Source organism: Hermetia illucens, chromosome 5 (assembly GCF_905115235.1).
Source record: "Hermetia illucens chromosome 5, iHerIll2.2.curated.20191125, whole genome shotgun sequence".
Classification (NCBI taxonomy): domain Eukaryota; kingdom Metazoa; phylum Arthropoda; class Insecta; order Diptera; family Stratiomyidae; genus Hermetia; species Hermetia illucens.
Window position 1 is genome coordinate 61,912,693 of NC_051853.1, and position 18,654 is coordinate 61,931,346.

At 42.0% G+C, this 18,654-nt stretch overlaps 1 protein-coding gene across 4 annotated transcripts in view; it reads right to left on the reverse strand.

Annotated features, from left to right (window-relative positions):
• LOC119656513 (MICAL-like protein 1) overlaps positions 1-18,654 on the reverse strand; it is a 322,282-nt gene that overhangs the window by 180,816 nt on the left and 122,812 nt on the right. For 2 of the 4 annotated variants that reach the window (XM_038062848.1, XM_038062851.1), the window contains exons 1-2: positions 5,412-5,468; positions 4,805-5,016 (exon numbers count right to left, since the gene is read on the reverse strand). In XM_038062848.1, coding sequence (XP_037918776.1) covers positions 4,805-5,016; positions 5,412-5,453 — 254 coding nt within the window. In that variant the 5' untranslated portion in view covers positions 5,454-5,468. Of the gene's footprint in view, positions 1-4,804; positions 5,017-5,104; positions 5,219-5,411; positions 5,469-18,654 lie in introns of those variants that run through there. The other 2 variants (XM_038062850.1, XM_038062849.1) reach the window with 2 other exon arrangements.

The window sequence follows — 18,654 nt, forward strand, 5'->3', positions numbered from 1 at the left end:
TGTCCACACCCTGTGGCTAGAGCTGGGCAATCCCAAAGGAAGTGTCTGAGGGTTTCTTACTTCTCTCCGCTACTTCGGTATTGCCAATACTAGTGTATGCCTAGTCCGGTAGAATGGTGCTGTAAGCTAGTACCCCGCACAAACCGCTGTAATCCTATACGCACTTGTTAAAGCAGGGCCAAATCATCCTTGAATTAGCGTAGGTGGTGAGCTTCCCGATCTGAAGTCAGGGGCTGTTAAGCAGAATTGCTCCTTCCCTCTATGCTTTTCTGACCTGGAACCGAGAAAAGCGTGCCTCCCAGTCTGTTCAGCACGCCCCTGCACTTGCCACCAGACCCGGGTCAGAATGACTACGTGAAATTTGAGCTGGAATCAAACCCCAGCTATCAACAGGCTTCCAGTATCGGCCACACTTCCGTTTAGAATATAATGGCGAGTTCCAGAAGACCGTATGACTTGGCTACACTATACATATCCGATAAAACACATTCGACACCCCCCCCCCCTCACCCTCCACAAATCTTCCCCTCTGCCCTGGTTGCAAACCCCATGTCAGAAATCTTCATGAATTTCGACTTTCGTGTGGCATAATCCATTGGGAATGCCCAGTGTTCCTAAAGTACTTCGTCAAACATGATACTATGTCTGTAGGGCTTCGCCGTTTAACGTAGTCTGAAGGCACTGCACGTTACACGTGTAATCAACGTGGAGTTACAGGGGAAAGAGGTGCAGGAGTAGATTGGGAGCATCTGACGAGTTGAACTGCAGAGTCCCAAGAGTACTTTTCACAGGCGGTTCTCTCAATCTTATTAAGCTTGGATATATTGCACTCTTTACTCAATGTATGCCACCACATAATGGAACCGTACGTAGGTCCTCTTGCAGGTGTAGAAGGTTATACATTCCTTAATCCTCAGTTATATGTTTAGTCTACAATTTAGCTTAGGATCGAAGATCACTTCCAGATATCTTACATTGGAAGAAAGTGTCCATCTTTGTCTATTTAACCGTGGGAAGTCAAATTTATGTCGATCACGCATCTTATAATTCAAACGCACACCTTTACCAAAGCACCATCCATGATTTCACTCATAGGGAAACATCCTTGACACCAACATCACCAGGTCGGCGGCACACGCTGCCACCTTCACTCCGCTCCTCCCAATATCCGTAAAATTTCCTCAATCAATATCAACCAGAGATAAGATTGGAATATCCTTGTTTCTAGCATGGATACTATTCAATGTATAAGACACCCCTCCAATCTTACTAGTAGGGGCTTTGGTACTAACATTGGTGAATGCTCCCTCTATATCCAGGAAGGCAGCTGGGTTATATTGCTTGTAATGTAGCGACCGTTCAACCGTGGTTCTTTAAGGGCGATTTCTGTGGATTTGCTTTGTGAGATAGGCATACTGAAGGGCATCCTCCCAATGATCGTCCTTAAGTGGATGTCCAAAATCCGCTTTAGGGTATTAAACACGAAAGAAGTGAGGCTGAGTGACCGAAAGTGCTTCAGGAACTCAAGGTCATACCTGACCAGAGAGGTCGGTGCGAATCCGAATTAAATAAAGCTTCGCCAAATCTCAACAATCAGCTGCATAACCCTAGCAGTATGTAATCCGGGCCCGGCGATTTATACACAGAGAAGCTGTTTACTGTCCAGCTGATTTTATCTTCGAAAATTAACGATTTGATAATCTCACAAGGCAAGGTTCAGAGTTACAGTTACTCTCGATCGCAGGAAATACGTTTGCATCAGCAACTACAAAGACACACCAGAAGATTCCCTTCCGAATTTTTAAGAAAGAATGGGTTCGTGTGTACCTTGAACAGAACCTTACTGAGTCTCGTAGAATTGCAGATGCTTCAGAATGCTGACAATAGCCCAGCCAGGACCACTTCCTGGCAGTCCTGATGACCGAATTGGTCCTCTTCTAAGCAGCCCCTATATGAATCACAATATTTGTGCTTGCAGCATAAGTTGAAGACCTCTCTAGTCAGCAGCTTCTTGATGTTTGACAGATCTTCATACCACCACGGTGGGAATGACTTTTTGCTATATTTGGCGGGGGACGAGACTTTGAAGACCGTTTTGAGTGTCTTTGACTGTAATTCGTCTGTCATGACAATGTAAGTTTGTTCGTGATAACTTTACCAAACTTCCTGCAGTCGATCCTCCTGGAGTTTTTAAAAGGGTTTAGGATTTCTACAGCAACATTTAGTCTGAATCAACTGAAATGATAGGAGTTCTAACAATTAAAGGGAAGCAAGATCTTGTCAACGGAATCAAAAGTTTTGAAGAAGTCAATGCAGATTGCATGGGCATCGCTTATAGGTTTCAAGACAAACTTTATCAATATCGATAGTAAACTTCATGTTATCCTGTCATAATAAAAGCCCCAAATATGGAAGACAGTCTTTTGATGTACCTCTCAGCAACTTTGACAAAGTACTTTACAAATGGTATAGGGTGGTTTTCCAAACGCACACCTTAATGAAAGAACGAATATGCAAGAAAGTCTACATTCAGTCGAGTCAAGTCAAGTCGTTTGTCTTCCTCGGGATTCCTAGCCATAAATGCATGAGAACGAGTGAACTGATCGGGCAAGACTCCGCCTTTGGCAATCCTTCGGTGAGCGTAGTCTCTGTTCCGGTGACTGCGAAGGGTTGAATCTAGTCGTACTACTCGACAGCCGCCGGCTTCGGATGACGAAAGTCTACCACCAGAAGATTAAGCCCTTCCAGGACAAAAATTATTGACGCGGAATTTTGGACCATAGGCGCGCAAACGCGGGCAGAATCATGGAAGTTTACACGAGCCAATGGATAATAGCGGACCATACCATCAGGCTCTCCATATCACATAATTCGCATTATCGAAGTTGCGAAGAGGAGGAGACTCTCAGACACTTCCTCTGCAATTCCACAGCCCTGGGTTGGAGCGCTTGAGGAAAGGAAGAGAATTCAAAGTAAATTCCTTCACTTTAGAAATATTCTAGTAAAACTCATTATTAGGAATCTAAGTTCATCTGCCTCCTTTAATCTCCAATGGAACTATTGGGACAGAACATTCTGACTGACAACCAAGCGGCAATCAAGGCACTTAGGTCCAACCCTACCCTAGCAAGGACGCCTTTACACGGGCCAGATCGCTTCTACGGAATCGGAAACCGGTACATAGCTATGACGTTAAAAAATGAAGAGGAACGGCTTAGAGCACTATACTGGACGGGTCTACCAGGAATGGAGCAGTCCAGGATACTTAGGTACAAAGGTATTTTTAAACCTCATCAAGAAGAACCTCTGAATCATAATAGAAATTCTGACTGGTCACTGCCGACTAAACTATTACCTAGAGAAGCTAGATATATCTACGGGCATTAGCTTCAGGTTCCATGCGGACTGTGTTGAAACCTCTATGCATATTCTGGGACAGTGTCCGCCACTTGTGTAAATTAGTTGATATTAATGTCAGAGGCAGCATTATTTTCAAATTCACCCTACTACTAGTCTATACTGACGATATCGACATCATGGGAAGAATAACTTGAGATACCTTTTAGATCGAGCAGGCGGTTTTCGGTGAGAGGTTCTGGACTGCACATTAATGAAGGCAAGACGAAGTACATGGTGGAAACGTTAGCACCAAAAACCAAAGAACCAACAACATCAAGTGACACTGGTCAAACGATAACAATAAATACAAGAGACTACAACTTCAAGACTGTTGTATTCCTCGGAGGCCTGGTATCTCAGCGTGTTTGAGAGAAAAATCCTCCGAAGGATTTTTAACTCGCTACATGGGGTGGAAGGCTCCATAGCCTACCGACCGACTAATTGTGGAGAAAATACGACTGAATAGGTTGCAGTAGGCGGAAGCTTATAAGGGCAATACCTATTGTAGAAAAAGAAGACACGGCAGACCCTGCGCCAGATATAGGATGGCGACAGGACACCAGACAGCTTTTAAACATATAGGATTGATAGACCTCCACGTAAAACCGGGATGTCTGGAGTTCCTTATTAAGGCTAGCCAACACCGGATACTGGTCGTTGTGCCGTTGATGATGATGACCCAACTCCAATTCTTCCGGAAATAAATGAAAATCCGATACGGAATTAATGCCAATCAAATCCGCAAAGCTTTAGAAGTCGGACTCTCACATATGATATGGGGACATAATCAGACCACGCGGTGAGTATCACAATGGTATTATTATACATGCAGATTCAATATTGATACCATCGAGTACCTCTGCCATAATTAAAGGGTGAGAGTCTCGAGATGAAAAGGCACTCATTGAGTCAACAAGGAATTTTGCCGACGATATGGTCGTAACCACCACAAGACACCAACATCAAACAAGATGACATTTTACAGGAATTCTCCTGAAATATATGCTTTTAGAGGACCAGCCCAATTACCATTATACCAGATAAATTCCGTGGAGCTTACCGGGAAGAGCCACTTCACATTACTCCGTTTCAGACTATAGTCTGACTGCCGTCCTCGAGCATACGGGGACGCCACACCCTAATAGCGTGTAACTATCATTTCTGGTCCTCCGAGATATCCTAGGATTTTCACAAAGTTTAACTGAAGTAATGCGGAATAATAGTTTGATTTTAAAGCAAGTGTCTTATATTGTGCGAATAACTACCAAAGCTCTTTCCTGAGAACATAATCTAAGAATAAATACTTTCTATCAGCCAATAACATCTTGAAAAATGACGACAGAATATTCTCTATTCTAAGGTTCGTAAAGGTAATGTAGTAAATGAAATGAAAAACGCTACTTACAATAGATCTGGTCGGAAGTGATGTATGATAGCGCAAAATGCTAAACCGTCTCGCCATGATGTCGTCATATTTGTTACATCAACTCCAGGGTATCCTTCGGTCATACGACGGCACCATAGTTCCAAAGCTTTTGTTCCTCTTCGTTCGCCCATTTTTGTTGTGATGGCACTTTTATACTTAACTTTCTCAAATATAGTTCGATACTCTGTATTCTGAAAAGGAAAGAAATAGGACTGTGTTAGAAAAAGGGGTTTTTTAGTTTAAGTCCGAATCTTAAAAGAATAGAAACCACCGCTTCACCCGCTATTGCTCTTAATAACCCAGTATCGCTAATAACACATAAATAATGCAGACGAAAAGAATTGTATATTCTCTGCTTATGAGTAATGTTTACATAATGAAATCACAAATGCTGACTGCGATTTAATAGCTCCCAATTTTTGTTAACACCGAAAACACGAACCCCAAACAACCACAGAAGCCATTCCCTCGTTATCTCGCCATATCGATCATTTGATAAATCAATCGCGTCACATTGACCGACATGTGATAACAATAAATTATTACCAAATGAATTTATATACAAATACTTTCCGTCCGGTCATACCCACGAGCATTCGCTATCAGCCCAAGAATTACGCCACCGCATTTCTCAACAATGATTAGGGCCAGTGGTGCCTCGAATAGCTGTCTGTACTCCGAGATCAGATGGAGCTCGCAAGCCTTCTTTAGAGAATTGAGATACCAGTCGCAGATATGTCTATTTCGAATTACAAGGGACCTTTCCTCTGCCAACTTGTCGTAGTTCAACAGTAAAATTGTTACGCAAGATCCTCTCAATTGGCCAAGTACCAATAGCGCGGAATGTACCCGATGGAGGCTTGAAGAACCAACAGCCACAGCTGCTTCACGGGTGCATTGTTTATTGCTTCCAACTGAGGCCTAAAGATGCAGCTGCCTTGCCTGCCTTCACAGAATGCAACACTTTCTTCAATTAGACAATGATGCCATCAAAGTTTTTCTTTCAACGAAAAGATACTCTTTATTTATACACAATTATCGGCCATCAACTGTGTTTGTTGATGTTGTTCGCGGAGAAACATGACTGAATTGACATTTAAACATTGAGGCTAACATTAGCAAAAGGCACGACGCATGCTTGTGTGCATGGAGGAGCCCCAAGTAGGCCAGGTTTTGTAGGCAACCCACTTTTCAAATGGTGGTGGAAAAAATGTTTTGGAATTGCACTCTATGCTTACAAGGATGACAATAAGATTAGCAATGTTGAATGATCTGACGAGGTGATAAGGCGAAGTACCAGACAACAACATGAACAAAATGTTTAAATGGAATTGCCTGGTTTTCCGCTTGGTAACCTTAAGTCAAAACACCGCTCATCATTCGGAAATTCTGAGCTGGGAATAAACATTAGTCAGTAAAAATAGGTTGTCCCCATGTCACGTTCTAGTTCTTACTCGTACATCGCATACCTGGCAATCATCTTATCAATTTTTCGGCAAAAATGATCAGGCTAGGCAATTATTTTCAAAAATATCATCTTTTGCGATAGAAACCACAAATGTAAACGAAAAAAGAATGAGACGTGGCCCAATCTTCCTTAAAGGTAAATGGAAAACCTCACGCACTGGTATGGAGGTGGGAATTGGTAAGACAAAACAGAAGCCATTTATGAAGAAATACCGAAATTCCCTGGATGTAGGCAGATAAGAACTTTATCTGATATCAACAAAGAAAGTAGTCACTTTTAAGATCTTGAGGTATAATATAACTAGCAACTGGTACAGCCAGAGGGTCCATGGGCGAAACATTATGATTCCTTAGAAGAAGTTTTGATTACTCGAATCTGAAGTCTGAACGAGGATATTTGTGGACACCATGGTATATAAAATACGGAATAAGCTGCCCAATTTACTTGGAAAAATATTGGCCTAGTATTATTATTATTCTGTTAAGGGAAAGTCGCACCGCATCCTTGAAGAACTATTGTGCACCTTTTACTGGTTACAGTGTACCTATTGATCATAGTATCTCAAGCAGGCCTATAACCGTTAGGAACTTCAGTATATTCCCTACTTCCAAATCTTTCAGCTTTGCATCTGGTATTAAGTGTTCTCCAAGATGCCTCGACCTACTTTGCAAAAGTGCCGGACACTGTCCCGGGATGTGTATAGAGGTTTCATCATACTCCTCACAAAACCTGCAGGCAGTGTCCGTAGATATCCTTAGCTTCCCTAGGTGATAGTTTAGCCGACAATGACCAGTGAGAATTTCAACTATGATTCGGAGGTTCTTTTTGGTGAGGTTTAAGCAATCCTTTGTGCACATGGGTTCGTAACCCCCAATAAGTACCCTGGACTGCTCCATCTCTGGTAGGCCCGTCCAGTATAATTCCCTCAACCGTTCCTCTTCATTTCTTAGATTCATAGCCATGAAACCGTTTCCGATTCCACAGAAGGGTTCTGGCCCGTGTAAAGGCGTCCCTGCTCCCTTCTTGGCTAGTTCGTCCGCTGCCTCGTTGCCTTCCAACCCAGCATGGCCTGGAACCCAAAGTATCCAGACCTTGTTGGACGAGCCGAGTGTATTCAGTTGGACCTAAGTGCCTTGATCGCTGCTTAGCTATCGGTGAGAATAGCTATGTTCTGCCACCTGTAGTTCCCTTGCAGATTAAAGGAGGCACAGGCCTGGAATATGCTAGTGTACCTGCCATTGGCTCAAAGTACATTCCGCCTAGTATATCGAGTGTGCATTTATTTTAAGATAAATCAATTGGATTTGGGCTGGCTTGGCCAACGGCTACATAAAATATAGCCGCCACTGGAACTGACTGAAATAATTTATCCTTCTTTGGATCTGTTTTTTGTTGGTATGTAGCACCATTGCTGGCATACTTATTAGATGACATATGCCTCACATTGCTTTCAGCATGAATTCAAAGTCACTAAATGGAGAGCCTTACAGGCATATTATTGGGACATTCAGTCCGGGCAATACCTTTGATCATACACTTCTGAAATAAGTCATCAATCTATTAATGACTTAGTTTTTGTCGATTGAAGGAATCCCATCAAACGCAATATGACATGAGCATACCCAACTTGCACGGAAAGAACCATGGCTTGAGCGACAGTACAATGATGACTGGTTGCTACCCAGTACTTGCTGGTACTGAACAGAGCTTTCACTCTATTTGCTGAATTACTTCTGGATTGAAACCAAACTTAGCACTGCAGTAAGAACTTAACTATGGATTGGAATCCGATTCTTTTTTATAAAAATGATTAGACGATATGGTGGGAATATAGTGTTCCAGACCTTGCAAATTTTCGGTCAGCTTTTGACTGCTTCCAAATCCAGTGCTAAATTTAAATTAGAGCAGCAATCCGGCTGTCAAGGTTCAAGACATTCTATATATAAATAAAGAGTTATCCTATCGAATCCCTTTCTTCTATTTCAAATTTGTAACCGGATCTGATCACCACAGACGCTGAGTATATTACATAGTAGTAAGAATGCTCCACAACTACAGGAATACTAACGCTTTCTTATTTAACCCCATGCACTCCGAAGAATTGGCTCATTATCCACTTTCACAAACCCACAGCGTCATGGAAGTCGGTATTCACCAAGGAAGCGCAATTTCGCCACTCCGCTTTGTTTTTGCACTGGACCCTGTCACACGGGACATCCAACTTCCAGCGCCCTATACACTGGTTTGAGCTTATGAACTAAGCGATAAATATCTCAGAACAACAGCTAATGGTGAAGTGCGTTATGAAAATGCTTCACGCATCAGCGTTGCTTTGACGAAGCGGCGATCCACAACTGACGTTCTTTGTGATTAAGACACCAACAAACGGCTCAAATTGAAAATTTACCGCAGTGCCGTCTGTATTGCCGCCGTCCATGATTCTGAGTAGTGACTGACTATGATAATGGACCGCGCCTCGCGGTAGTGGAGACGAAAATGTTGCATTGGACTAGTGACGTAACACGCCTTGATCGCATCCGAAATGACGATCCAGTCAACCCGTTGGGGAATGCTATCTCCCCGTACTCGAGGAGGTCGATTAAAACTGAATCTGTAATAGGACTCATCTGAAATGACCCTTGCCACGAAGCCTTACTCGAGCCTGACCCTCTGAGAGCACAGCTCCGAAAGGAATTTTTAGAGGATGTGCTCTCGGCTCGGTTGCTTGCGGTTGGTCCCCATGTGAGGGTTTCGTGATGGTTGTGCCCACATGACATGAGGAGCTCCTCGTGGACTCAACCGTAGGGCTGCGCTGTACAACTCGTGCGCCGTATCCCTTAGTTGCGCCAGAATTGTTAAATAGGTCTCACTAGTGGTATGAATGATAAAACCACGTTTAGTATGATATAAATCATGTTGATGGTGATCTTGAAATTAATCCGTGTCTGAAGAAAACCGTGGGATTATGCCTATATGGCAGGTACTCACGTTAAACATCCGCGAATGATATGAGGCGGCACCGATGGAACATGAAATTCGCGCTGATAAAGACTCAGCAGGTTTCCAAAACATTTTATTCCCAAAACAAAATAATTAGTGGATGTTGTCGACCGAAGCTCCTCGATAGTGCGTAATTCGGTGAGAAGATACATATACCTAGCAGGAGATGCAGCTTCCAGTAGAATACCTCAATGCCTCAATGCTCTATCAACATGCTTCCAGCATTCTAACATGTGATAATACCAGCTTAGCGTAACAGAATCACAATATTCGGAGGCGGATTTCGAATGATGAGAGATGAACAATTGGAAATTAACTGTGGAAAAGGTATCAAGCAAACACCAGACCTAGAGAGGGAACCGAGCGCATCCTTCGACTGGATATCAAATCCAAAATGGGCACTTTTGCTAACTCATTCACGGCATGTCGGCCGGGCACCTTTACTATTATTACTATTAGTGACAGTACGCGGCGGCCCCATTGGCCCCCGTGTAAGGCACAGTGGAAAAACATAAGTGATCTGCAGTAAATTACTTTCGATAACTAAGCATTTTGAAGGTTATCAGATTATTGTACGGTCGAATTTAGCATTCATATTTGAACAATAGTTGTTAGGAGCAGCTAGATGAACTCCACCCTACCCTATGAGAGGCACGTATGAGAAGAGGCACTACAAAAGGGCTACCTTAAAGAATCAATAAGTATAAGCTCATATTATCACAAAACCTAAATAGTTACTTCCATCACATTTTCGACAAACTTTGACTGGCTCATTGGTCATTCTCCACGAGCTTCTTTCCCTCCCAGAACAAATTGCGCACTCAAAAATACTTGATCGGCGTAGCAAAATTTCCGTAAGTCTACTTAATCAAATCATATCCTTGTCAGCTTTTCCAAATTTGTAGCAAAACTTCACGCTGTAATGCTGCTCGAAATCAGGTTGCATTGTGACTGTAATGAACAACACTTCTAAGCAGCTGTTCAAAGGAGGCTATGTGCTCACTTATAAAGGCGTCCAAATTACTGTGCAGCAGGGACGTCTGTTTCTGTGTAGAATATGGAAATCTTTAAAAGAAATTGGCCTGGACATACCGGATTGTAAGGTTTTTACCCACTATAACGCCCCAACCCCCCCTCATGCACTGTGGAATTACATAACGAGGGGGAGTTAGTTTATTTTAGCTAGTCTCCTTTCTGTTATGCGCGGCGTTCATAACCGCGTCTTCCCCACCTCTTCCACTTTCCGTAGTTTACCGTGGATCATTTCGATCCTGGAGTTGATCGCATGTCAGTCCTCCTGTGCACGCTAGCATTCTCCGGACAACATTTTCCGGTGATAGAAGCACATTCAGAGTGGTTGTAAGAAGTGAAGAGAAGAGATTTAAGTCCGAGCTTTTGTACCCCCAAGTCTTTCTTCTCTTTTAGATCTGAAATAATACATTTTTAACATAGTAATCGGGAAAAGGAACTTTTACACGGAACTTTGAATATATAGACTCATGTATGTCACTCACTGCATAAAGGTCTGTTGTTCTAATATTTCCATCAAATTTTGTGTCGATAGGTAGAACCCATGGTAGTTATCAAATGCCGGAATGGTCTTATCAAGAATAATGCCAAATGTGAAAGGCTCAGGATGTGTATAAGGTGGGGGAGAGGCGACCCCTCTGATCACTCAGACTCTAGTGGTGCATTGTACTCGTAGATTATTTATTACCAGTGTGAGCTTCATATTATTCTAAACAGCGCCAGTCTAGTAAACTAGATACCATATTTCATGCACTGCCCAAAAAAGAATACACTTTACAGAAGGACAGCCTCGAAATGTATTGCGTCTTGGAGACGACGCCCATTGCTGGCATAGCGCCTATGATGGACTCAGTTCCTTTAATCGACGCGTGAAAAATGCTGAAAGGAAAGAATCACTGAATAATTGGCAACAACGAAGGAAACCTGCGGAAGCCAGCCATGGATTGATCTCTAACTTCAAGGTCCGAACGGAGAGGAGGCAAGGAGAGATTAACTATAATCTCACAATTTCTCCCGGACAAGGAGAATTTCCCAGATACCCGAACGAATTTAAGTTGAACTATTCACCGAACTGTCTCAGCTACTAAGGTGCTCCGGAGGGATCGGAACACGTCTTTTCCCATTGCCCTAGTTGACAAATCTGACAAATGAACGAAATACATTAGACATTGAGTAGGCCGGTAGTACCGGAAAACTCAGTCGGTGAAATATTGGAGGGTCAGGAAAACTGGAATGACAATGAACGCGAATCGCAATAGTGGAAAAGGGGTTTTCGTATGAAAGCCAACATGCGACAATTCTACGGGAGAATACATCCAACGTAAACTGAGGATAGAAGAAGATCAAGAAATACCCGCCCAAATGCAGATGGAAAATAGGGAATTTAATAAAGCTAAATTAACCCTACAATGTAATATGTTGGTGGTGAAATGGCAAGGTTAGGTTGGATTTTAATGAATGATAATAGGATGCAGTGACCAGTGTCTTTTTCGCTCCTAGAAAAGGATAGTCTATTAAACTCGTTAGTTAACCTATAATATAAAATCGCTCATGAGGAGAATTACCCCTTCGGTTATATCTGGCTTATCGTTATAAAAGAGTTAATATTTTAGTAAGCACTTATATTTAAGGTTTGGCGGAGGGGATGGAATCCCATTAAGGCGATGAAATACCCTCCATACCGATATCTATTTAAAGTTCAATCCCCTTAAGTTCGTCCTAGAGTCATAGGCTGTTGCGGTACTATAGACTATAACATGAAGGATGATGCTAGAAAGTTTGGTGAATTGAGAAAGAGTTAGTCAAAATTGTCACCTTCATGAAAATTTTGATAATCTTTATTAAGTCCAGGAAAGAGGAATACGAAAATGGGTAACTCTAATGGAAACTAAACATATTCCCCAATGTTTGAAGTTCTCGTTCAACTGGCAGAAATCTTGTTAAGTGATCAAGCATAACCTTTACTCCAAAAAACGTAACACAAACGGAAGAGAGCAAAATCCATTCTACTTGTTTGCATTGCGAGAGCTAATAAAATGGAATACTTTTGGCTGCAACTGCTTGGGCATTTCCAACAATTTTCAGCAATCCTTCTTTCCTTTCTCCCGACTAAGAAGAAAAAGTTATTGCAAATTCAGAGGAACCAGACCCTTAGGACAAGATGTTAGATTTCTCCGGGAAACTCTGGCAAGAAGTACCTTTCAGCAGGTAGCTCCACAGACTAACCTATTTCCTGAGACTCCTGGAAGGCAATACATGAGATATAAAAACAAAGGACAAGATACGAAAATGACGGATGTTTTGTGGTACTATATCAAAGAGGGATGAAGAAAACCCTTCTTTACTAGTTGCTAGATATTGCTCTAGGCATAAACAAATTTATATAAGTACACTCAAATTGGAGAAGGTGTCCACGAACATTTTGAAACTTCATACTGAGTCAAGAAACACGGACTGTAACCCAATCAGAAGATATATCTGTCGACATCAGCAGTAACGCATGAGAGGAGGAGCAAAACAAGTGTAGAAGAATTCAGATCACATAATAGTTGGGAAGCACCCCAAATGTGGTAGATATCAAATGGATAAGGTTCAATGCTTTGACAGCCAATTGAATCGCATGCAACACATAAATCTTCAGTTTGCTAACAAGGAAAGAATTTAGGTGAATGGACTGTTAAATTCTAAGCAAACCTAACCACGGCTAAAAGCTCAATAATACCAAAGGAGTTTATATGATAGGTCGTCCGATATCAATCGACTTAGTTGTGAAGACACAAGCCGAACACAGTATCATTATTGGAAAATATCCAACAGTTTGGTAAGACTCCAGTAATTTTTAAAGTTTTGTGCAAACACAAAACCTTATTAAAATCGGTTTACTGTCTGTCTGTCTGTCCGTCTGTCTGTCTGTCTGTCCGTCACACGCATTTTTCTCGGAGACAGTTATAGCGATTGACACCAAATTTGGTAGAAAGGTGGAAACTGTGAACCCTCACGCATATAGTGAGTTACATCCTTTTACGACGAATTTAAGGGGGGTCCCCATACATGCAAAAGGGGGGTGTAAATTTTTTTTCATCAACTATAGTCATGTGGGGTATCAAAACCGGTCTTAGTTTTGACTTTTGTTGAAAAGGTGGGGAGTGCGGGGGGTGGAAAGTAGCCATTTTTTAACGAACCCATTCTCTGAAACTACTAAACCGAAAAATTTGAAAAAAATCAGGGGGCTACCACTATATGGTGCCTAGGCTCCGAAATACCTTCCATATCGATACCTATTCAAATAAAGTTAATAATAGTACATTAGTATAATTTTTAGTAATTGACAGGAAAATCCCCCTTAAGTTCACTCTAATATTACAAAATTTTGCAGCAATGTAGGTTACAGTATAAAGCATGATCCTGCCAAATTTGGTGAAAATCGCACTATTGCTAACAAAGTTATACTAAGTCAAAACTGTCGCTCCTCTGCAAATTCGAGACTATGAATGTCAATATCACTTGAAAGTGGCTATTTTCACATAATATACGCATATTTTACGGGCTACATGCTAATGGGACAAATGCACACTCAAATATCTTTATACAGGAAATACACAAAACCTTTCTTACCTGACGCGTCTAGCTTCCGGTTTCCCAACTTGTTTCTATCTCCCAATGAAAGAAGACTAAAAGTTTTCCTCCATTTAAGGAAAAAATAAGAATTATTTTGAACCAAAAGTCATCAGTATACTTCCAAACATCAAGTTATCTGAAGCGCGCTCTGGGTGTATTTTAAACACCGTTTCCGTTCCTGGGCAAGTATGGTTTTTATTTGGCAATTGACAGTATTCCGGGGAACACTTGCTCCCTTCTTCAGGACAAGGTGTCCTTGCTGTCTAGTTTTTTGGCTGATCTGACATCAATTTAAATCAATCCAATAATCTATGATTTGCATCGCCTAAAACTCGTATGACTTCGACTCTGTACAATCTGGATGTATTCTGCATGGATTGCAAAAAGGAAGCTGATAATTTCTACTCTGCTTACCAAATTGAATCCCGTTTCGTAATATAGGAAATAGCCAAACATTAGAGAAGAAAGTCAAGAACTTTTCATCTACTATCTTCTTACTTACATATTGGTGTTCACTGTTTGCAGTCGCTAACATTAATCTTTACACCTGAAAGTTGTCAAGCATTCACTTTTAATCACTGCACTACACTGTTTTGAAGTTCAGTCACCAAATAGAACACTTGACTTCATACACAGAATCAGAATCAATGGACAAGAGAACTCCCGAATTCCCAGTTCCACAGGATATTTAGTAACAGGATTGAGGGCGATATTTCAAAAGAGACTGAAACGTTTGCTCGGAAGTTCAATTATGGTAATCCTTCTATAAATAAGTCGATCTAGGAGATATTTTTTTCTTTTGGCATAAAAATAACTAAATTCACTTGCAATCAAATGCAACTAAATACTGAGTTACGAAAAAACGGACACAAAACCTTTCCCGACCGGAAAACCATTTATGTAAGTCAGTTAAATCACAAACTATGTTTCCTTTCATCGAGCACAAAGTTATACTCAAAGTGCATTTTCACGGAGAATCCAACAAAAGACCTGTACTTACAATTTAATCGACCTGTTTCCCTGGCCATTATGCTCAAATGCTTCTCTACCCTCGACACCATAAAATTCGATTCCCAACCGAAAAGATTAATGATCACATAAAGGTAGCGCCTTATCAAAATTAAATCTTTTCTTGGAAATTTCGGGTTCTCGGTCTCCTTTTATAACAGGTTAAAGGCACACTAAATAGATACCCCGTATAAGTATGAACTCACAACCTGACCCTACTATACTTGTTCACTGCAGGCTCTATCAATACAACAATCAGAGAATCCTGTTCAAATCTTCACGAACACTGTATGGAGTGGAAAAGAAGATGCAAACAAAGTGGAAATTTATTGACCAGAGAATCGAAGAAGAAGCAAATTGAAAAAGAAATGGTCCGATATGGACCGGATTTTATGGGAAATTTGGATGTGAATTGGATTTGGGAAGTTATGATTCTTCCATTTCATTTGGGAAAGAAGTTTTGAAGGTATGCACCCGATCTAACTTTTCCAGGGGAGTGCATAACCTTTTCAAATAATTCAGAAAAATTCCTAAATAAGACTCTCTGTTCAAAGTCATACCAACGAGTAGTGGAGTAAGTGAATTACAAATCGTCAATTCTGTTATTGCCAATCGCATCGTTATTCTTCCATATGATGATGATAATAAAAGGATACACTGACCTATCTTCTTTGGAAATTCAGCATCTTTTTTCAAAATCCTAAAATATCCTTTAAACCTTCCCAAAAGGGTGGAAGGGCAACTCGGAAATGAACTGATTATCATCACAAGAGCTATATATCGATTTCTCCCCCACGACTCCCCGAGACACTCTATTGTGGTGCACCAAGGACCCTTGGCGCGACCCACTCGTCGACCATTTTGGTAAAGTGGATTCCACTGCATGGCATAGCCCGCAATGCAATTGTCGCCCCTCCTCAATGTGTGAACTATCCACTGTCGTTTTCCTATCACATCGCATACGAATGCCTAGCCAGTGCGGCGGCAAACTTCTTCATTTGAGATAGTGTCAGGCCAGTGTACTCCGATGATACGACGCAGACAGGTATTGACGAAAGCTTGGAGCTTTTGAATAACAGTGGAGTTCACTTGTCATCTGCTACTCCCATATAGCAGAAAGAACACTAGCACAGAACAATCTCAACTTGGTCTTAGTGTTGAAACAACTGCATTTCCAGATTCTAGACAGGGCAGCGAAAGGGGATCTTGCCCTCCTAATGCGCCGGGCAGCATCCAGGTCGGCGCCACCATCCGCAGAAGCCACGTTTCCTAGATATACAATTGATGGACGATTTCGATACTCCACCCATTAATGCAGATAGGAAGAGTGCGATTACCTATCAGACTAAGAACCTTGATTTTGTTGACGTTTATCTTCAGTCCAACTCCACTCCAAATCCAGGACTATTTCGCCAAGGTCCATGATCCGGTGACAAAGCAAACATCAGCGTAATCGAGGTGTCCCTCGGACATGGCAGCATGGAGAACATCACCGCTAACAAAAAGAAATAATATCGGCGACAGGATACAACCTTGACGGACTCCGCTTCCGACCTCAAAGTCCCCCCAGATTTTACATTATTGCAGCACACATTTTGCCCTATCATATGTCACTCTAATAATAGCTATTATTTTCTCCGGAATACCCCTCCTATGTGGAGTACTCAGGATGCACTCCCTGTTCAAGCTATTGAAAGCTTTCTCGAAATCGATGAAAGGCAAGTGCTGCGAAGATCCAAATTCCAGCGCTGTTCCAAAGTGATCCATAGGGTCTTGATATGGCCGATGCAGGAGGATCCGGAGCGGAAAGACGCCGACCAAGGTTCCAAGATATCCTTTGCTGTATTTGAAGATTATTTTAGCTGTTATCTTTGCGTCAACAGTGAGCACTCAGATACCCCTCAAATTTTCACACGCAAAACGGGTGCCCTTTTTTGGAATCTTGACGATCATCCTCTACTTCTACTACCTGGGAAAGGTTCCGCATTGTTGAGTGAGTGCATTGTTGGCCGAAATGATTTCCCGTCTGCTTGGAGGAACAGTCCTTATTCGCATGTTACAGCAATTAGCCATTTCATTCAGATTAAGGACCCTAGTGAAGTGTTTTTTTCACCTCTTCAGTTGTACAGCATTGTGGATGAGAAGTCGAAAGTTCACATCCTTCACAGGAGCTAAGCCCTTTCGTGATGCTTTGTACAGTTCTGAAATCATTGCGATCTGCGGCTCTTCCGCTTCCCCGACCAGCGCAATAGCAAATTCTCTCTTGTGACGGCTTACACTGGGCTCAACTTCTGTTCATCGATCCGCTTCCACGACTCCGCAGTCAGCCAGATCGTATGACGCCCCTTCGGGACGTGGCCGACGACCTGTGCACCATAGGAGAAAAGAGCATTTTTTATGGCGGCCCTAGGCTGAACGATATTCTCAGATGCATTACTCAGTAAATCCGCCATTCGATCAGCAAGATAGTTCTCGCACTGTCAAGCGACAGCTTGGCCGTACAAGCGGTCGATGTTGAACTTAGGAGATCACAGCTCCCCAATCCTGCGAGAACTGACGAACGCACAACGCAGACGAACGTAAGCGACCGTCAGAAGCTGTTCCCTTTCGAGGCTGATGTCAACACCTCTTTTGTTGCAAACATTTAGAAGACAACCCCTAAATCTACCGCTGATCGCTAAGTGGTCGATCTGATTGCTCGGCGACGGTCCGTTGAAATCCAACTGACCTTATGGCAGATTTTGTGTTCGAACAGTATGCCACTAATGACGAGACGATAGAAGTTGCAGAAATCCACAAACCTCCCATCATTGCCGTTGTAGTTGCAAAAACCGTGCAGCCCCATCACGTGTTCGAGCAAGGTGTGATCCCGCCTTGGTATTTAGATCGCCCATCACGATCATTGTGATCACCTTTAGGAAACTTCCCCTGAACCGCTTTTAATTGCTCGCCGAAAGCATCCTTCTCCACTACATCGGAAGTCTCCGTTGGTGCATAGTATAGGAAAATTGTGATGCTCCTTAACCTGGACCGAAATCTAGCAGTTAGAAGTCTGTCAGAAACGGGCTCGCAAGTAGCTGTCGAAAACAACCCGACATCGGATTCGGTTCTTCTACTAGTAGACTTTCCAGAATACAAAAGCACATTGTCACAATAGGAAGCGAAGCACTCTCCAAAGTCCTAGCATCTTACTTCACTTAGGACTAAAATGTCTAGTTTGTATTGCCAAAATTACAGCTCAAGTTAGAGAAAACGAGCGTTCTGAGGACCATTGTCGAGGAGTGTGCGTACATTCCAAAAACCAATCATAATCCATATATGCATATTAAAGTAGTAATGAGGAAGAATATGAACAAACTTGAATTCTTTGGAAAAGATCGTAGGGTACTCCTTGCCAAAAGTGGTGGAATTTGTCAGATTTTTGCTGTAATCCTGACCAAACGCCTATCCTACATATGTACTTTGATAAACACCAATGATTGGATGATACCCAAGGTGTTAGATATCACAAAAGGAATACACCCAATTTTTACCAGACCAAAACTAGATAGCCATCAAATTAGATGCATCTTCTCAACAGATGGTCATCTAAGTGCAAAGCCATAACTATCGTTCTAATTTGTTCCATGACATTCCAACCGAATCTACCTTCAAGACCCAACTCTAAGGAATTCCCCTCAATCACTGAATAACAACACAACCATAA